At 39.8% G+C, this 21,974-nt stretch overlaps 1 protein-coding gene across 2 annotated transcripts; it reads right to left on the reverse strand.

The window, feature by feature from the left end:
* Positions 1-266: 266 nt before the first annotated feature.
* LOC109036000 (GPALPP motifs-containing protein 1) lies at positions 267-21,762 on the reverse strand. 2 transcript variants are annotated; one of them, XM_019049891.2, is made up of 4 exons: positions 21,227-21,761; positions 14,810-14,998; positions 11,631-11,795; positions 267-529 (listed from the first exon to the last, which is right to left on the reverse strand). In XM_019049891.2, exons 1-4 carry the CDS (start codon positions 21,626-21,628, stop codon positions 365-367), a joined length of 921 nt encoding a protein of 306 aa, XP_018905436.2. In that variant the 5' UTR covers positions 21,629-21,761; the 3' UTR covers positions 267-364. The 2 variants fall into 2 exon arrangements, with proteins under 2 accessions (XP_018905436.2, XP_072152625.1); XM_072296524.1 differs by having other exon boundaries at positions 389-551; positions 21,227-21,762.
* Positions 21,763-21,974: the final 212 nt, after the last annotated feature.

A 21,974-nucleotide genomic window follows, 5' to 3' on the forward strand; every position in this document is an offset into this window, starting at 1 on the left:
TATGCTCTTTCGAATGAGGTATCTTAAGATAGGGGTTGCCACTTGAAAAAAAAAAGTCCCCCCCCCCCGCTTCCCTCCACCCCCCTCGGGAGGGACCAAAAGTTTGACCCCCCCCCCCCCCAAGAAAAAAAAGATGGGCTTCTTTGAGATAGGAACATTCCCAAAGTTTCATTTTTCCATTTCGAACCGTGCAAAAGTTTGAGTGAGGGGGGGCTGGACTTTTGGAACACCCTGTATAACCCAGTTAAACTATGGATTAAAATACATTATTGACTTATTGATCATTTATTTCGATTTCTTATGATACATTATTTTATTTTTTTACATTCTTTTATCAAGATAAAAAAAAGAGACAAAATTATTTTTATAAAAATTTCGATTCTCCGCTTGAAAATCTATCATCCAGTAATCCTGCTTTTTTTATAGCTGATTTTCTTTTAGCTTCGTCGAATCGATTAACTTGTAAATCAATTTCCCGCGTGAAAGGTCTCCGCTCTTCAGGTTCTCCTTTCCTTTTTTTCTTATCTTCCTGCAACATGAACATGTAAAATCTAAAAATTCAAACTTTGTAGCAAAACTTTGGAGCAATTTATATGGAGGTTAATTAGAGGTTTAGGGTTAGGCTGATCGTTAGGAACTGGAGTCTAGTTGGATCAACTTCTTTTAATTTTTTTTAATTATTCCTTCCTAACACATCTCACCAATTATAAACTACTACGGGGCTACGCCCCCTGGCCGCTACGCGATCCAATCCCCTGAAGGCGCTCCGCGCCATCAATAGGCCGCTTCGCGGCCCTAGCGGCCTTATTTTTACCCTCCTATCAGTGTAAGTTTTATTTTTCCCCTAAAAAATACGATATGAGATATACTTTACTTTTATAATGAAATAATTTTTGGTTTTCATGAATAAAGAAAAAAAAATTTTTTTTGAAGTCAAAAGGATGCGTTTTGGAATGACTGCTTGATGAAATATTGCAGTAAAACAACGAACAATGAAAATCAGGTAATGATTAAAAAAATCAGGAGTCGGGGATCGAACCCACACCGTGATCAAAGTGGACGCATCCGACGTCTTAGACGACTCGGCCACTGCTCATCTGAAGGTCACCGGCGCGAATCTTGTGTAGATAAGTATAGAGCTGATGCGCAGGCTACCCAGCTACTGCGCAACCTCCTCGACCACTGCGCATTTTCCCGCGCATAGCGGTAGCAGTCCCGGGGCATTCTGTAAATTCACTCAATTTTATAACGTGATTTTAAAAAAACCTGGGTCCTAATTCCAAAATCTGATTAAAGCGGGCTCATCTGGGACCAATTATCTGTCGATTTACGCAAAAATCATGGAAATCGGCCCGGTAGAACGCTCAAACAAACTATGACAAAAAGTATACATTTACATTGTTTAAATGGGAGAATTCGCAACTTTACCATGTACTTAATATAAAAAAACATGGGTCATATTTTGAAAAACTTAATAGAACGGGCTAATCTAGAGATAATTGCCCGTCGATAGCCGCAAAAATCATGAAAATCGGCCCGGTAGAACTCTGGAACTAAGCGTTACCAGTTACGCAAAATTAGGAGGTCTCGGAGCTTATACATAGGTTGTCCCAAAAGTACTGCACGTTTTTTTCCTATTGACGAACGGTAGTAGATATCAAAATGCGGTTTGTGTAGTCTTAAAGACCGGCCAATTACCAATAAAACAAAACAAATCCGAGCTCTCTAAGTCAAAAATTGACCAAGTTAAAGCGTTTTGAAAATGACTTGTAGAGGGGACCCCTACGGGATTTTCAGCTTCTTTTCTGAAAAAAAAAACAAAGAATTAAGGATTCAAGTGGTTTTATTAAATCAATTTTGCAGAATCTCACCAAGATTACTAGCATTTACTCTTCTTCACTGGATGACTGGACACTAGTTTCCTTCTCAAAATACCCTCCATCACTTGCCACACAGCGCCGCAACCGTTCTTCCCAATTCTTCAAAGATGGTTTTTTCGAATTCTTCTTGCCTAATGTTCTTTAAGAAAGTTTCAACAGCTCTTTTCATCTCGTTGATGGAGTTAAACTTCCTGCCTCTTAAACCCTTTTTCAACGTAGGGAATAACCAAAAATCGCAGGGAGCAAGGTCCGGGCTGATATCATGTTACCAACTTCATTCGATCGCGACGATTTCTCTGTAGAATTTTTGATCAATCAAATTTTTGTTTTTTCCAGAAAAGAAGCTAAAAATCCTGAAGGGGTCACCTCTACAAGTCATTTTCAAAACACTGTAACTTGGTCATTTTTTGACTTAGAGAGCTCAGATTTGTCTTGTTTTATTGGTAATTGCTCGGTCTTTAAGACTACACAAACCGCATTTTGATATCTGCTACCGTTTGTCCAAAAAAAAAACAATCAACTCTTTGTTTTTTTCCAGAAAAGAAGCTGAAAATCCCGTAGGGGTCCCCTCTACAAGTCATTTTCAAAACGCTGTAACTTGGTCATTTTTTTACTTAGAGAGCTCGGATTTGTCTTGTTTTACCGGTAATTGGCCGTTCTTTAAGACTACACTGATATCTACTACCGACTTGAGTATCGCGACGCGTCGCCGGCAATAATACGTGGAATTTTAACGTCAGTTTTTAGCTTCGGTTTTTATTTTTATTTTCGTTGTTAGTTTTAAGTACCTGATGATGACTTCCACAGAAGTCGAAACGGCCATCGTTTAAGAGTGACAACCGAAAAATTCATCGGGCGAAAAAGAAAGTAAGTGTCAATATCTACTACCGTTCGTCAAAAAGAAAAAAACGTGCAGTACTTTTGGGAAAACCTATGTATATACAGGGTGGCCCAGACCTACCGTACCAGGCCTTTTTTTCGGTTAATTTGGGTCGCACGAAGTCCAGGATCGCGGGTATGAATAGGGAATTGACCCCAAGGAATCCGAATTTCATGGTCTCAGAGCCCCCTCGGAGTCCCTTGGAGGGTAAAAAGGGGGTCGTCCTTACTTCAAAAGTCAGGATTTATGTCAAAATTTTGAAATTATTTCATCGGAATCAGAACGTACGGAAATTTTTAACTTAAATCGACACCAAGAAATTCAAAATCGGCCCATCCGTTTCCAAAATACCGACCCCTAAATGTGGGGGACAGAGCCCCCTTTCAAAAAAATTCAAGTTCGTTAAATTGACGTGGAGACTCGGAAAAAACGTGTATTCAAGGGTAATCGGCCCCGAGGAATCCAAATTTGAGGGTCCCGTTGTCCTCACAGACTTTTCTGCTGGGGTACAGGGGTAACCTCCACACCGGTTAAATTTAAAAGCTCGGAGTCCCCCTGTGCCCCATCAGAAAAGTCTCTGAGGACAACGGGACCCTCAAATTTGGATTCCTCGAGGCCGATTACCCTTGAATACACGTTTTTTCCGAGTCTCCACGTCAATTTAACGAACTTGAATTTTTTTGAAAGGGGGCTCTGTCCCCCACATTTAGGGGTCGGTATTTTGGAAACGGATGGGCCGATTTTGAATTTCTTGGTGTCGATTTAAGTTAAAAATTTCCGTACGTTCTGATTCCGATGAAATAATTTCAAAATTTTGACATAAACCCTGACTTTTGAAGTAAGGACGACCCCCCTTTTACCCCCCGAGGGACTCCAGGGGGGCTCTGCGACCATAAAATTCGGATTCCTTGGGGTAGATTCCCTATTCATCCCCGCGATCCTGGACTTCGTGCAACCCAAATTAACCGAAAAAAAGGCCTGGTACGGTAGGTCTGGGCCACCCTGTATGATGATGATGATTGCACATCTGTAGTATATTTGAGACTTTCTTTGTAAAAAGCCTCTGCTCTCAGTTACTTCTTGCTCCATTCCAGGGTATACCCAACTTTTGAGTCACTTTATGGTCAGTTCATTTAACCTCTTTCATGAATTAGTCAAAAGAAAACGGTTGAAACAATAGTTTTCTTACACACAAAGAAATTTTTCAATTTCATTTCACTACCTCATTGGAGAGGCTACAGCAAACTCCTAACTCTTCTGTAATCAGTATGACACAATGGTTTCAAATTGACAAAACAGAAGAAGCATACGTAAACTTCGTATGTAGCCGAAAAATTTCAATTAAGGAGGGTTCGGGAAGAAAAACCACTAGCGATCCAAGTATGCCAGTTTTTCAGAGTAGCGACTATCTAGACAAATTGCAGCCTAGCTACGACCATCACTGCCTATTTGTCCAGATAAGAAATCGTGCTCGCCTATATTTTATGGGCCTTCTTCTGGAGACCTCGGCAATTGTTAGAACTTGTAACCTATTCAAACTAAACGCAGAATTGCACACATGTAATATTCTTTTTAAAAGTAGCTCTTTATTGGGTAGGATCATTAAGAGCAGACAGCTCCTAAATAGAGAAAAACCAAGTTATAGGCATTGGAAAAGATCGGCTATCAATCACTCAAATCTTTGTGCCTCCTATCAAAGAGAGTCATTTCAGGGACACCGTTTGCTGGCTCTAGCAACGCTTTGACTTAATTCAACTAGATATTAATTTCTCATACTTTTGGTTTGAAAAAAGAAAAAATCACTTCATTATGGGCTAAGAACTTAAATTGCTGGCTGTAATTTTTCCACCTTGCCAATCGACATCTTGTATACTCATGTATGATTTGAGTAGCACTCATAAAATGAGACAAAACAACGATTCAGTTTCAAAAACTTGGTTGAAAAGTACAAGACTAGAGTCAAACACAATATTATTAAAATATATTAAAAATTCACTAGTCAGAGGGAGAATTTTGATAAAAGATGCGTTTCAACAACTTCTGTCATCTTCTGGGACACGACGGGTAAGATCAGATATGCGGCGGTCTGGACCTTCCCTTGCTGTTAGGTGTCCAAAACAACTTAAATAGTGAGATGGACGGCGGAAATTCTACATTCATAAGGTCTTTTTTGTCTTCGTGGATAAATATGTTTTCCCAACATGCAAGTCTATTGGTATTTTTTTCTTCCTTCAATAATTCCATTTCAAAATTTATGTCGATGTTCTTCTTCCCGAAAATGTGCTGCTATTGCCGTTTTATCTATAGCTTGAGTTTTGGTGTGTCTGGTATGTTCTTGAGCTCGAATTTTTGTGGATCTCGACGTTCTTTCTACTTTAGAGCAATTCCTACATCCTATTTTATAAACTCCTACTTTTCGTAACCTGTCTGTCTCTGGAGACCTCATCTTTTTTAAAAAAGAAAGGTAATTGAGAACGATAGGTCCGCGCCGAATACAGAAAAGAATTACACAAGGAGGCATTCTAAGCCCCCTGTTATACCTTGTATACTCTGCTGATCTACATTTCTTTATTTACCTTCTTTAGCCATATCTCAGAATTTGCAGACGATGTTAACATTTTCTCCCAAAATAAAAGCTTTGATGAAGCAATCAATACTGTGATAAGAGACTTCTATAACCTTCAAATAGAAATCCATGAACTAGGGTTAGACTTCTCAATGGAAAAAATTAAAATCTTAATTTTCACTAATCGTAGGATCCCCCCTATTTATTTTATCAAACTTAATGATACCAACATTCCTATCTCATCAAAAGCTAAATATCTTGGCCTTATATTTAATAATAAAATGAAATGGCACTCCCACCTTAAATTTATCAAAGAAAAAGTAGAGAAGAAATTAAATATTCTATCATACCTAAATGGAGCGGCATGGGGTGTCAATCAAAATGTTTCTAGACTAAGTACCATGCCTTAGCATGATAAGACGAATAATAGATTATGGCATCGCAGTCTACTGTAACTACTATAAAATTTTAGATGTAACCAATAAAATACAAAACCAGTGTATCAGAAAAGTTCTAAGTGCTCTAAATTCAACACCTACTAATAACCTTAATGCTGAATCAGCGATCCCCACTATCCAACATAGGTTCAACTACTTAACAGATAAGCTAATTATAAAAGCTATGAGCTATGAAAATAATTCGATCATTCATGACCTCAAACTCTTGGAAATGTCTGTCCTTAATAGCCCCTGGTGGTCAAATAAACAATTCCCTCTAATTATCCATAGATGGCTTGAATTAAAAATATACGAGAATGAGATTTCTAAGGTGAGCTTACCTCCATCAATACGTCAAGACCCTAAATTCCAATTACTTCCAACCATTGATCGACTTTCTAAATATTAAAAAAAAAACGAAATTGAGAATCAATCCCTAATTCGTAACAAATTCCGAGACCACGTCAGTACTAAGTTCAACCAATTGACTCAAATATTCACAGATGGAGCGAAAACAGATACGTATGTAACTGCTGTCTTTACAATAAATGACTTTTTCAAATTATTTAGACTCTCTGAATATTCTACAATTATTGATGCTGAAGCTGTAGCCATAGAAGAAGCCGTGAAATACATTATTAAAAATAATATCAAAAATCTCCTTGTATGCTCTGATTCTAAAAGCGTTTTAACAACCCTCCTAAATCGCAAAAATGATCTAACTCCTACTTTATTGAACACTAAAAGGCTCCTTTTTAATAATCAAAACAAAAATATCCATTTGCTATGGATACCTAGTCATGTTGGCATTCCTGGCGACGAAAAAGCAGATGCCCTAACAAAAATCCTCCCACTAGCTAATAAAATTAACAATAAACTCCATTACAAGCAATTGCTACCAGTAATAAAGATGAATATGCTCAAAGAATGGAATCTAGAATGGAATGCCTGCACTTGGAAAGGGCAAAAACTGAAATTAATCCAACCAAAAATCTCAAAAAAGCCGTGGTTCCACAAATTCCATCGGAACAGCTCTTCTATTAAGAACATCATAAGATTGCGTATAGGACATGGTCTATTCCCAACTCACCTTAAACGCTTAATACTCAAAGATTCTGATAAGTGTGAATGTGGCCTGCTGGGCAACCTAAATCATATACTCTTTCAATGCGAAAAACTAAAAGACAGAGATAAAATGATTCAAGACTTAAGAAAGCTAAAATATTTACCCCCTACAATATAGCTTCATTATTGCATAAACCCTCCCTAACAAAATATGAAATTATAAATAACTTCCTAATTACCAATAACATATCCATTTAAAGGCAATAATTCCAAACTACTAAAATTTCCACTTGCCCAATACAATTGTCCATACAACCCTTCCATGCCCTACCAAACAATTCATCCTGATTGTTCACATGGTATGTTTTCCACGGCTCAGTCAATCATCTTCTTATTAGTCGCTATGTCAAGCCTCTTAGCAAGAAGCTGGTGTGGGGGTCTCTCACTTTTACTATCTCCCCACCTAGCTCCCTAAAAATCCTAAAAATGTCCGATATTACAATCCCACTCTTTCAAGTCCCAGTCAGCTCGAAATAACCCCAATTGTCTATAGATGGCTGTAGGTTCCAAAAAAATTAGAACGAAGGAATAGAAGCCACAAAACTCCCAAAAAAAAAAAAAAAAAAAAAAAAAAAAAAAAAAAAAAAAAAAAAAGGTAATTGAGTCTACTTTTTGAAAAAGCTATAGTTCCAAACGTCAAAGTAAGTTAAATGTGAGTGAAGTTGAAAGAAATTTAAAATCCAGCATATTTAACAAACATTTTCTATATTTACGTCCATATTTGGGCCCGGATTGAAAAATACCCATCAGTAAAAGTTGTAGTGAAGATCGTTCTTTCGGCGTTAATTTGGTACATTCCATCATCGGTTTACTTTCAAAATCGAGGGAACAAAAGGGCCAAAACGAAGCAGGTCGATGCATGACCTCTTATGTTTCGAATCGTAAACTGGCGATTTTGAGTGGCGCATGATGGCAGTGATGGTAAATTCAGCTGTGCCCGTCTACTGACGACCAAAGTGAATCACTTCCATCATAGAAGCTCTTTCCTAGAGCGCCGTGGTTGCCAATTTTTACTTTATTTTTTTATTGTTTACTAATTCGTTTTGGTGGCCATTCGAGTAATACTGAGGCCTCTTTGGATAACTTTTCAACCTCCATCCTTTGTGAACCTGGAAACACTATCTGACTCTGATGTTTCCACCGGCAGTTCTGACTCAGATTTGCAGAATGAAGGGGAAGTGTCCACATTGAAACCCCGAAAAATCAAAAAAATCCCACCAATAAAAATAAAAACCATATCTCCCTCAGAAATCATTAAAGAGATAAAAGGTAAAATTAAGGCAAACAAAGCACCTGGATTTGATAAAATCTCAGGACTGATTTTGAAGAACTTGCCTAACAGGGCAATAATGAAATTGGTCTCAATCTTTAATGCTGTCATTAGATGCAAATATATTCCCTCTCAATGGAAGATAGCGGAAATCTTCGTCCTCTTAAAACCAGACAAACCTCCTACAGAGGCTGCATCTTACAGGCCAATTTCGTTGTTGCCTGTTATCGGCAAACTCTTTGAAAAACTGTACATTAAGAGATTGAACGAGATAGTTGGCAAGCAAAATCTAATAATCGACGCCCAATTTGGTTTCCGAGCGAAACATTCTACAATTGATCAACTTCATAGAATAACTAAATTTATAGAAGACTCCCTGGAAAAGGGAGAATACTGTGTGGCGGTTTTTCTTGATGTAGCGCAGGCATTTGATCGTGTCTGGCACGAGCGCCTCATCGGAAAACTCTACAAAATGCTCCCATGTAACCATGTTGAACTCCTGTCTTCATTTTTATCAGGTAGACAATTTAGAGTGCGATATGAAAATACCACCTCAAGTTTCAGACCAATAAGGGCAGGAGTTCCGCAGGGTTCCTGTCTTTCCCCCCTTCTCTATTCCCTTTTCACCACAGACATCCCGCAGTCTGGGAGAGGGGGGAAACTGGGAGTTTATGCCGATGATACGCTTGTGCTAGCAGCGTCGAAAAGCTACAGGGAGGCACGTTTTAACGCTCAATCCCACCTAAACAGGATTAATAAATGGACAAACAAAGATAAGACCAAATTAAATGCGTCTAAATCGGTAGAAATTGTATTTACCAACAGGCCATTTACTCATATTCCTCTTCACTTAGGAAACTCTGAAATCCCTCGCGACACAGTCGCCCGATATCTCGGCCTCCACCTGGATTCCAGGCTCAAGTGGGGTGCACACATAAAGAAAAAAGTCGAGCAATTAAGACTTAAATTTCATGATATGCAGTGGCTGATTGGCCGCAAATCCAAGTTATCTCTAGAAACCAAACTGCTCCTCTACAAGTCAATGTTGAGGCCGGTTTGGAGTTATGGCTGCCAGTTGTGGGGCTGTGCAGCCAAGTCAAATTTAACAAAGATAGAAGTCATACAAATGAAAATATTACGAAGCATTTCAAAAGCCAGATGGTATGAGAGGAACGCGGATATTCGCGCCGACCTCAACATTGATTCTGTAGAGGACTACATAACAAAAATGTACAACTCTTACGAAACTAGGCTGCATAGGCATCCCAACCCAGAAGCGCTTGCGCTTCTGGAAAAGGACCAATGCACCCGAAGATTAAAACGTCGCAAACCCCACGAGCTTGGAATTCAGGGGTTCTCAAAATTATCCTTCTTTTAAACTGACGGGCCTCCTTGTGCTCTTCGAACGCAATCAGGGGCTCTTGGGCATTTGACCGGGTTCGGTCACCCGCATTCCATGTCAAAGCAAAAAGACATTTTTACTTTGAAGCAAAATTGTTTTATTTTTCCCTCCTCATTTTTCAGAGGTTGTATTTCTCTCCATATAAATTAAAAAAAAATGTGTGTAACCTAGTATAAGTTTATCTTATAAGTTAAACCCAAGTTTTTTAAAGATGTATCTTACATCTAAAAACATTCTGTACATATTATAACTTTTGTACAAATAATAAAAAAAAAAAAAAAATCCTTTGTGAAGCAACAGTGCAGCGACGTGTCGACCTCCTTTTGAGTCAAGTAACTGCCCTGACAGTAAAAGTCCGGAATTTCTGGATAGTTCGGGAAGAGAACTGATTTTTTTAGGGCGGTCCGGAAGTACTGAAAAAGTGCGGAATGCCGCAAGAAGGTTCGGAATTTTTTCATCCTTTTGTCATCTTTGTCGCAATTTGAGCGGGAAATTCAAATTTTTGAAATTTGCCGAATTTCGTGAATTGGAGGTACAGAAAAAGTACTGAATTTTTCTGTCGAGGAGGTACTGAATTTCTTGGGAATGCCCTGTAAAAGTACTGATTTTTGGCTAGCCTGCTTTAGTAGAAACCCTGCATAAGAATCCGCGATTCAAACATAGACCCAGAATACATTGGAACATATTCAAAAATAATTTAATACATTCAACTTACCTTCATTTCTCTTCGGTAGAAATTTCATAGTAATCATTAAAAAGCATGCAAAAAAAGAATGAGGCAATGCCGCAATCAACTTTTTGCTAAATTCCACCAAAGAAAGAAGGCACACCTCTGTGGAGGTATTTTTCTCCTCTTCCACCCATGCTGCATGGGCGGAAGTAGAGAACCCTTTAAGTAATTATTGAGTAAGCTTCTTAAGGGGGAGGGTTGGGGGGTCTATGTTTGACTCGCAGACTCACAGATTCTTATGAAGGGGGAGAGGAGTCAAGTCAAGTCTAACGTCAATCTCCCTTTTTAGGAAAACACAATAATCTTGAATAGAAAAAAAATCAGCCATTTTTCAAACTTTCCTTGTCATTTTCTGAAAACTTTAGGGGGGGGGGGGGTCAGGGAAGTTACTTAACTCAAAAAGAGGTCGACACGTCGTTGCACTGTTGCTTCTCAAAGGATGGGGGTTGAAAAGTTATCCAAAGAGGCCTCAGTATTACTCGAATGGCCACCAAAACGAATTAGTAAACAATAAAAAAATAAAGTAAAAAATGGCAACCATGGCGCTCTAGGAAAGAGCTTCTATGGTGGAAGTGATTCACTTTGGTCGTCAGTAGACGGGCACAGCTGAATTTACCATCACTGCCATCATGCGCCACTCAAAATCGCCAGTCTACGATTTGAAACATAAGAGGTCATGCATCGACCCACTTCGTTTTTGCCCTTTTGTTCCCTCGATTTTGAAAGTAAACCGATGATGGAATGTACCAAATTAACGCCGAAAGAACGATCTTCACTACAACTTTTACTGATGGGTATTTTTCGATCCGGGCCCAAATATGGACTTAAATATAGAAAATGTCTGTTAAATATGCTGGATTTTAAATTTCTTTCAACCTCACTCACATTTACCTTACTTTTACGTTTGAAACTATAGCTTTTTCAAAAAGTAGACTCAATTACCTTTTTTTTAAAAAAAAGATGAGGTCTCCAAGTGAATTTCTCCCTCCGCACTGAATTCTTGAAAATATGTCCAATTTTCAACTTCATCAGACCATTGTGCGAAATCCTCCAAGAAGATTAATTGGGACTTTTGGCCAAAAGCACCTCTTTGAGTACATGTAGAATCGATTAGGTCTAAGTCCAAACGTACGTTTATTTTCGGCCGAAAATGGGCCCTACATGCCTTTATTTAGTGGACTACATTGCGATATTAGTTTGGATTGCACTGTTAACTGCAATCATATACACACCATGTGACATTTAAGTGTCTTTTCATCCTGGATGATGCAAGGTCATGCAATAAGAGAGTTCAAGATAAAACTTTCAGAAGCTTATTTATAGCTTTATCAGAGTCTTACCTTTCTTTTTTTCCGCAACTTCTCTTGATGCTCTTCCAGCAACGACTTCTCTTTCCGTTTCTTCTTTAACTTTCGCAGCTGCTCCGTCATGAACTTTTCTTTGGCTTCATTGGCTCTTTGCCGTGACTCCTCTTTAGAATCCAATGGTTTACCTTCTTCTTTTACCTGAAATAGGGATAAAACGAAGTTTGCTGCTAAACATGAAGTTACAGATCAAGAGAAAATGAGGAAGATCTGTATTAGGCTTGTATCACTCCTTGCTTTGAATAATATTGAACTTTTATCAGTTCATGAAAGTTTTAAACTTTTGCGATGAGCTTAAATTTGAAACAGCTGTACTTACATAAATTTGGATGGAGTATATTTTGATCTGACTAGAAATTTTACAATTAAGTAATATCAAAACAAAGGTAGAAAAAGAAAGTTCCTTCAAATATTCTATAAAAATAGGTATGCATAGAATTAATATTCATTTATCTTGCACCTCCTTAGACTGGAAAGTTGACAATGGGCCTATTGCAACTTTTTGCTGGAACAAAGAGCAGTATAGAGTAGTAAAGAGTAGTATAAGAGTGTTCCCTTATAAAAAATGTATCAAAAATCATGTTAAGCGCACTAGCAAAGTCTGGTATGCACTCCTAACTTGACCATCTGCGTAGGAAATTGGCATTTTTTCGAGCTTCCTGCTTCAAAAACGATACTACAGCACAGGTGAACATGTCGTTAGAGAAGTCGTTCCATTTGACTCCTGCTCAATATTCAACATGGTCGACGCCAATCCGCCACAGTGCGTGTGACGAGATGGACGGGACGAGATTCTAACCACCTAATAACAATCGTCGTGTTTACATTAAAATTTTCCTCGCGTTGAGACCTTTCGGAGATATCCGCCTTGATTGACCTTATGCTACCCTCGACTTACGCGCGGAAGCGTCGGCCATTATGACTATTGCGAAAATGAAACAACTCCTCTTACAAAATGTTCACCTGAGCCCTAATATCGTTTTTGAAGCGGGAAGCTCAAACAGACAACGTGCAGATTGTGAAATTAGGGCATTTCAGAATTTGTCGATGCGCTCATCGTGATTTTTGAGACATTTTCTCTTAAAAGCAACTCTTATTTTTGCACTAGTAAAATTTTGCAACACGCCCATTGTTACCTTATTTTCTGTACACGACACGCTCGGCTGTGGCGTCATCTGCACTCATACATACACGGAAAAAAAAAAAAAATTGCTGATTCAACAATTCAATTGCTAAAAATGGTGAGTGCAATGTTTCAACGCAGATTTTACAACAAAAAAATGCTACTTTAACCACATAGTAAACTAATTTAACCACATAGTAAACTAATTTAACCACATAGTAAACTAATTTAACCACATTGTAAACTAATATAACCACGGGGGTGGTTAAAGTAGCACTTTTTTGTTGTAAAATCTGCGTTGAAACATTGCACTCACTGTTTTTAGCAATTGAATTGTTGAATCAGCAATTTTTTTTTTCTGTGAGAAACTGTTAACAATCTTCAGGAGAGCCTGGACGATATCCAGGAATGGACTGAAAACGACCATACTATGCGAAATGTTACTAACTCTGTAAATGTAGTCTTTACATTCAGACCATACCCCATCGACTCTAAAAAACACTGCGATACCCCACTGTTAGAAGGCCTAGTATCTCGACTTTACCATGGATAGCAAACTTGAATGGAAAGATCACATCTTGAATGAAAGAAAGCAAATTGAACTGAAACGCAAAAAAATGCTTTGGCTTCTCGAAAAGCTTTCAAAACTATAATTAAAAAACAAAATTCTATTGTATAAATTCATGTTAAGACCAATCTGGGCATACGGCTGCCAGATTTGGACCTGCTCAGCAAGCTCTTACTTAAAACTAATTGAAACCACCCAAAATAAAATTTTGAGACAGATAGTTGGGCCAGATGGTACGAGCGTAACACCGATATTAGAGGTGAGCTCAAAGTTGAAAACATGGATGTATAACAACTGCGAGGATAGATTGGGCAGGCACTAAAACCCAGAGGTGGCACATCTGGACTGGACGACCAAAACCCGCAAATTGAACAGATTTTCGTGGGTGTTCGGCTCAAGCCAATGGTCCCATAGGTATTCGTCGACTGAAGGGGTGGATGCACATTTAGCGAAAAAAATGTCTATATTAAAGTTTTGTAAATTGTCATAGTTATCCTCAGTTGGTTTTCCCGTTTTCCAAAAAAACAGTGTACATCCCTCTGTTTCCTGTAATAAAAAAAAAACATTTTCTTCTCTAACACAGCAACTACCCAAAAAAAAGTTCCTGATGATCTGAAACGTATGGGAAAGTTATGTCTCCGCACAGACAGTTCCAAGAGTTTTGAACATCATAAACCAACTACTTAATAAACCATAATTTAATGTCACAGTGAATATTCAGAACGCCACAAGTTAGATAGCCACTTTAGTCAGTAAACCTCTGCAGTCGGGGTGTAGAAACTTCTCCACAATGCGGGGGTCTAGATATTCCATCGCAGAACATTCTCCCGCGAGGACATTTCCTCGCGTTATCAGGGAGTCCCATTCTCCAGAGCGCTGGAGTACTACAGTACTAGCTTCAGAGGTGAGGCAGCTCTGAGAATCAGGACTTGCGTACAGGGGTGCATGGACTGAACCGAGTGAAACATTACGGAGTGTGCTGTCAACAAACTGTTTTTCTAGGGTGTCTTGGATCATGCATTTTAAAAAAATCTACTGCCTATGAAAGATGATCAGCATGTCAACGACTCTTAGAACTTCCCTTGATAACATCCTTCAAATTGTTAGTCTTGTTTTACTTGGGTTTTTCCAATCAAACCTATTTTAACCTCGCTTCATACTTAAATAAGGAGACCACCGGTGTTAGGCTTTTTCCTCGGTTAATTTAGATGGGATGAAGTTGGGAACTAGAGAATAAGTGGGAAATTGACCCCAAGGAATTCAAATTTTATGCTTTCAAGGTCCTCTTACCCCAGGCACTGTGGAATTTTTTTTTTTCGGATGTAATGGTACTTCTGAGACAAAATATCCGGACAGAGCACTCTTTGAGACAGAAAAAAAGTTAGTAAATAATATTCAGTTTCGGACTTGTTTAGTTCAATTTTTCTTTACATAAAATGCACTAAAAAGAGAGGTAGAACTGACCCTGCCAAGTCGCTCTTTACGTTGTTTATCTTCGGGTGTATCTGTCCAGGACGATCGATCACTCATATCTGGTCCTTCCTTTAATCTGAAAGATCTTGGCCCAAGGCCAATGGCAGCCGAACTTGCAGCAGGGAGTTCGAGCATCCAAGTTTCCCGCTTCTTAGTATTAGAAGTTCCATCATCTTGACTCTGTCCATAAGAAGAAAAAATATTAGTGAAAAAGTTTGAAAGGACGAAAATCAACTTATAGTAGAATCTTTTACACGCCAATGGCCTCAGTTCAAAAACCATCTCTTTACTACACCTTCAGGGGTGCTAAAAAAATGTCAAGGACGTTTCTCAAAATACCCCAAGTGTAAGGTAATTTGGAAAATCAGTACAGGGTGATCCAAAAGTCCCTTCCACCCCCTCCAACTTTTTACCTAATTGAGGTAAAGATTTGAAACTTGGGGGATATTCCTAGGTTAAAAGGAGCTACTTTTTGGCCTCTCTAAAATTTTCAGGGGGGCCCCCTTGGGGGGGGGGGCAACGGACCCCAACTTTTAATTTTCAAATGGGAAGACCCCCTTTGTGAAAGCTCGTTCGAAAGAGCATAAAAAAAGAAAACTTTTCGCGCAAACCCGAAGTCAATATCTCAAACCGTTTCAAAATGGTGGCCGGTTAAAGTTCAAAATGGCCGAAAATTCACACCGGTTATTTATCGATGGATTTACGCGAAAATCGGTTTGAAGGGGTATTTTGACACGAGAAAAACGAATTTGACGTTAGATTTTCAAACAAACCGAAATTTCCAACATGGCCGCCGGTTAAAGTTCAAAATGACCAAAAATTGATTTTTTTAGAAATCTAAGTTCAAATTTGTTTATCTTATGCCAAAATACTCTCAAATTCCAAGTTTTAGGCAAATCCATCAGGAAAAAACCGAGGTGGCAATTTTCGGCCATTTTAAACTTTAACCGGCGGCCATTTTGGAAATTTCGTTTTTTTTTTAAAATCTAACGTCAAATTCGTTTTTCTCGTGTCAAAATACCCCTACGTACCGATTTTCGCGTAAATCCATCGACAAATAACCGGTGTGAATTTTCGGCCATTTTGAACTTTAACCGGCCGCCATTTTGAAACGGTTTGAGATATTGACTTCGGGTTTGCGCAAAAAGTTTTCTTTTTTTATGCTCTTTCGAACGAGCTATCACAAAGGGGGTCTTCCCATTTGAAAATTAAAAGTTGGGGGCCCTCCTGAAAATTTTAGGGGGGCCAAAAAGTAGCTCCCTTTGACCTAGGAATATCCCCCAAGTTTCAAATCTTTACCTCAATTAGGTAAAAAGTTAGAGGGGGTGGAAGGGACTTTTGGATCACCCTGTATACAGCTACATACCATAGATGAAAATTAAATAACCCCACGTCTGGAGTTTTTTGGAAAGAAAATTAAAGAGCAAGCTCTTGCAAAAACGGCTTCCCCCCCCCCCCCCCCCCCGGAATTGCTTCAAACTTTGCCTATTGATTTCTCATACTTGAGCGCTTCTTTTCCCAAATTTGCAGATCACCAACAAATTTGGGGGGGAGGGGGCGCTATGGGGGGGGGGGGGGTGGAAGTCGAAACTTGTGAGCCTCTATATCTCTCGAACAAAAAAATAAATCGAGGTCAGGTTTGAACGAAAACTTGTCTGAAATTGCATATTTTTAGTTTCTGAAAGTTAAAATCTCGAAATCACATTTTCAAGTTAACATATGTGCTTTTTTTTCAGTTTTTGTGTCGAGAAAATATATTTGAAACAAAGGATAAGAAACGTACTCAATTTTTTATTTGAACTAAAACCAGTTTTTTAAATTGTTCGTCTCTTCCTGCATCCAACGAGTGGTCCATCAAGCGGGGGAACCAAAGGATTCAAGGGTTATGGATGATTGAAGTTTCCGCTCTACGAGCGCCGACCGATTTTTGTGCGTCAAACTATGGTTCCAAAGCCGGATGCATGTGTTAATAAATCAGATTAAATTTTCGAACCGTGCAAAATACACTTTTAGGGATTCTTAGGGTCGCGGAGTTCAAAAATTACAGATACTTCCAAAAAATTCACTTTTTTAGAATTGCAGCTGTGGAGTACTTCCTCAGAGACCCACCGAGCACGGGCCAACCGGCCGCTTAGTGGGCCTGTGCGGAGCCGTAATTTGAAAAATAGTGGATTCTTTGGAAGTATCTTAAATTTCTGAAATCAGCGACCCTAAGAATCGCTACAAATGTATTTTGCACGGTTTGAACATTTAATCTGATTTTTAACACCCCAATCCGGCTTTGGAATCATAGTTCGACGCGCGAAAGTCGGTCAGCGCGCATAGAGCGGAAACTTCAATTGTCCATAACTCTCGAAACCTTTGGTTTCCCTGCTTAAAGAAGCAAATAATTGGTAATTGAGATGGATATCTGTTCACAGTTTAAGGACTCTTTCAATCAGCCTTTTTGCAGTCACCCCCAATAGATAGTTCACACATTTTTAGAGTCACAGAAGAGTTTGGCTATTCAGCATTGAAAGAAAGAGCAAAAGAATCAAGTTAACAAATCATCTGCCCCACTCTAGAGGTGCGTACTTAAGCTTTTTTCGTAATACAAGAATCTGTAGGATCCACTTTCTGAAAACCATTGTGGCTTATGTTTTCTTTGGTGTAAGCAGAGTTGCGTCGAGTCAAATGTTTTGCAGAGATTCCGTCATGTGCTCCGAGCAGGGCCGGATTTACCTATAGGGCACTGGGGCACTTGCCCATAGCGGCAAATTTTGGCACTGGATTAATTGAAAGTTAAAGCGAGAAAAAATGAAAAATGGAGACAGAGACGGAGCGAAGTGAAAAGATGAGCGGCAAAATGTATGAAGGAAGGGAGTTGACGCTTTACGGGAGCGGCAAAGCTGCCGCCCCTTAGGTCCGGCCTTGAGCGCTAGGATGATCGTTCGTTGGAGTGTTACTAAACAACACGGCAATTTTAAACATCGAGGCAGACTTGACAATCAATTTAGACGTTGATGCTCTGGTTGACAGCTTTGCTAAACTGAAAACCCGGAGAAAAAACTTTGAACCTGATCTTCCGAAAATACATTGCAACTAATACATTGAGCTACACTAGCTTCAACTTTGTCTCCACATTTTATTTTTGTCTCATCCATCCATTCCATTTTATATATTCGCGGCGCATTTTGAAGCAGCTACGCGCACGCGCCCAGGCGGCGCACGAGGGGGGGGGGGGGGGGCAAGATGAGGTGGCGTGGAAAGTTGGGAGTGCGGAGAGGGGGAGGGGGAGGAGGGGATACTGTTGACAATAAAGAGGCGAAATATTGCAGACCCAGGGGCGGCAAAATGTAGCTTGCCCAGGGGCGGCAAAAAGCTAAATCTGGCCCTGCTCCGAAGGTAGGGCTGACAAAAAATCCTGCCGAATTTCCATCGAGAACTGTCTGTTGCGCAGTGGACCACTAGACAAGGTACGAATTTAAGCATTCTGATTACTTGTTTTTTAACCAAAATTTCACGTGGAACACGATGCGCAGAACAAAAATTAGCGAAATCAACTCCTTACGAAGATATTTAATGATTCCTGATGCGTGAATTCAAACCACCCGCTCAATAAAACTCAATGCTCTACGTGATTCACATCGCGCGTTGAATATTATCGTGACAGTCTCTGCGATATGAAAATCTGGCAACCACAATTTTGACGCTTTTTCTCAGCTATAGCAAATTGCTTATCATTTGAACAACACATGGTGGGAAATGGAGAGTGCTCGATTGACAATGAGAGGCTTGCTGAAACTGTTGTAGTGCGCGCTTTGACTCACGTGGAGCTTTGAGTTTCTTGTGAGCGGGCAGTTCAAAATCCGCGTAACCAGTGTGAAATTAAAAGGTTAATATCTTCGTCAGGAGTTAGTTTCAGTAATTTTCGTTGCGCGAATTGTGTTCTACGTGAAATTCTGATTAAGAAACATGTATCAGAATGCTTGAATTCGTGCCTTGTCTAGTGGTCCGTTGAGAGCATCAATGTTCCCTTTCTGCAGACACTCCGCCCTCCACATCCGCAGAAGAATTTTCTGTAAGCCTTAGCCTTCCGGGCCAAGACGGAAACTTGTAAACTCAGACGCCCTTATTTTTTACAGCAAAATCTGCACCATTTCTCTTCTTTTGTCTATAGGATAAGGGATTCAAAGTAAATCAACAATAAGGTATACAAAAAATACTGATAAGAAATATCAAAATTACTCTGTGTAAAGCTTTATACTAATGTTTACTGCTCACTATGTTACATTAATTCCTGACTCAGGGCCGGATTTAGCTTTTTGCCACCCCTGGGCAAGCCACATTTTGCCGCCCCTGGGTCTGCAATATTTCGCCACTACAGGTCAACAGTATCCCCCCCTCCCCGCACTCCCAACTTCCCACGCCATCAGTCTCATCTTGCCCCCCCCCCCCCCTCGTGCGACGCGTGGGCGCGTGCGCGTAGCTGCTTCAAAATGCGCCACGAATATATAAAATGGAATGGATGGATGAGGCAAAAATAAAATGTGAAGACGAAGTTGAAGCTAGTGTAGCTCAATGTATTACTTACAGTGTATTTTCGGAAGATCAGGTTCAAAGGTTTTTCTCCGGGTTTGCAGTTTAGCAAAGCTGGCAACCAGAGCATCAACGTCTAAATTGATTGTCAAGTCTGCCTCGATGTTAAAAATTGCCGTGTTGTTTAGTTTCCCTTAGGATCACTCCAACAAACGATCACCCTAGCGCTCGAGGCCGGACCTAGAGAGCGACAGCTTTGCCGCTCCCGTCAACTGCCTTCCTTCATACATTTTGTCGCTCATCTTTGCACTTCGCTCCGTCTCTGTCTCCATTTTTTTCTTATTTCTCGCTTTAACTTTCAATTAATCCAGTGCCAAAATTTGCCCATCGCCAAAATTTGCCGCTATGGGCATGCGCCCCAGTGCCCTATAGGTAAATCCGGCCCTGTCCTGACTTTGGAGGCTGCTTTTTCTTCTAGGAAAAATAGAAGTGAATTGGATGGTCCAGGTAAAATTGGGGCCCCTGTATATACCTATATAGGGGCCCTATAACCTAGCTCCAGAAGCCTTTTTGAAGCAAGAGAATTCCTTTTCAATTACGAGCGTCAAAATGCACACCTCATTCTTACTTGATGGGAAAATTATTCCTTTATGGCCATTTGCAGCATTTATGACTATAAGTATAGCATGTTAACGGCCTAGAATTCTTCCCCAAGTAGACACGAACCATGCTACTGCGATGCAAGCACTCAACCCCCAGGCCATGCCAGTCAGTTGGTCTACATGCAGAAATTGCCAATATATAAGGCAATTAAAGTTCTTTCTCTCTCCACCAGAGCTGAGAGTAGATACGCATCGGTGACAAAGAATAAAGAGACTAACGTCAACAGAAGCGGAAGCCACCGCCATTTTCTTGTCAACGAAGCATAACAAAAGGAGACTTTTTCAATAAGTACTGTTTACGTTTTCGGTAGGTAGACGTTTTGGAGAGGTCGAATAATAACGGATACGTACGTTTATAGGAATTGAAAGAGTTTCCTCTTAACTTATTTATCGTTAAATCGGAAAAGTACTGTAAATTCTCTTAAAATTTAATGTTTTTTTTCCACTTTTATATTTGTAGGTAACCTCGAAATTGGTTTCAATAAGGACCGACTCAGAGGAGAAAAATTTTAACATTGGTTCTTACGGAGCTTTCGCTTCTGTTGACGTAGTCTATTTATTCTATGTCGGTGACACACTCCTGCTTACTGATGACCTGCAGCAGGATTTTCTGTCAGCACTAGCCTTCCAGGCTAAGGGAATCTCTGCTTAACTCTAACGCCAGTTGTATCAATCTTAAGGGATAGAGTAACCTACAACTACTTTATTGAGACACTTTTTCTAAATAAGGGCATATGAGACTTTCAATGCTGCTAAGATTTTGCAACATACCTACTTCTCTGGTGGTGAGTAACTTATCCAAGGGTTCTACGAGGAATTTTTCCCTAAATCTGCTTAAAGTTTTGGCTCCTGCCGCAATCACACGCTGAATGTGGCTTGAATACAAAAAGCATCGGCCCGATGCCTGAAAATTCAGCAACGATTCTCAACAACCATTGGATAATGTTGAATTTGTCTGACCTATTCGAATAGATTTGATACACATCTGGATGAAAATAACTCGAATTTGCAAAATTTCAGCTGTTGAGCGATGACTATTGACTTACATATTCAGCGTGTGATTCCAGCATCACTATTGTAAGGAAGTAAGTCTAATGTGAATGAATTCAATCTACCGCAAACACAATGAAAATTGCACAATCTTAGCACTGCAAGCCTCGTATGCCCTTTTACTGAAATTGTCCTTAATTAAAAATCTTGCAAAATAAAGCAGCACTTGGTTACCTACACTCTCAGCTAGTTTCAGCCTCAGTTCCTTGGCTTGAGTTTCCAGTAAGCTCTGGACGAACGATCGTTTGCCAGCCTCAGAGCCTAGGGGCATCGGCCCATACACATCATCTTCACGGTGACAGCTGGGAGTTTCGGTGAGCCCTGAAGGTTTTAAGGGTCCTATACGACATGGTAGGGATAATTTCTTTGAAACACTTTCATCATCGACATTTGTTTTAAAGTTAGGTGGCAAAGCTGGACCAAAGAAACCACTGGTTCCCCTTGATGTACTTTCCTTCAACCCATCAGACTTCTTAATTTCCTCGTCACTTCCTTCGTCTGTAGTGTTCCGTTTATAATTTGGTGGTAGATGCGGCCCTACAAAGTTCGCGTTTTGTTCTGAGATGGACATTGAGGACATTCACACCTGTAGTTTAGTTTGTACGATACGAAACGAGACATAAAACAATACAAAACAATACCAAAGACAAGATTGGACAAGATAGCAGACGGAGTGCTCGTACATGGATGAATATATACTAACGTATTATCTAAAGGGCTTTTTTTTTATCGCGGATCAGGGTGGATCGGAGTGGAACGCTCTGGATCGGAATCCTGAGCGATCCGGACCGATCCAAGTGTTCCAAGTGATAAAAAAATCCAAACTTGGAATTTGGTTCGATTTGTTATTGTTTTGATTCTTTGGGGACGGCAACTTCCTCGCATTAGGTTAGGATCACAGTGGATCAGAGCTCGCCCCACCTCGG

The sequence above is a fragment of the Bemisia tabaci genome, chromosome 2, assembly GCF_918797505.1.
Source record: "Bemisia tabaci chromosome 2, PGI_BMITA_v3".
NCBI lineage: Eukaryota > Metazoa > Arthropoda > Insecta > Hemiptera > Aleyrodidae > Bemisia > Bemisia tabaci.

Coding starts and splice junctions, on each gene's coding strand:
- LOC109036000 (XM_019049891.2), bottom strand. CDS start 21,628: ATGTCCTCAATGTCCATCTCAGAACAAAACGCGAACTTTGTAGGGCCG. Junction 11,796..14,809: donor GTAAAGAGCGACTTGGCAGG/GTCAGTTCTACC, acceptor TCCCTATTTCAG/GTAAAAGAAGAAGGTAAACC. Junction 530..11,630: donor AGTTGCGGAAAAAAAGAAAG/GTAAGACTCTGA, acceptor TTCATGTTGCAG/GAAGATAAGAAAAAAAGGAA.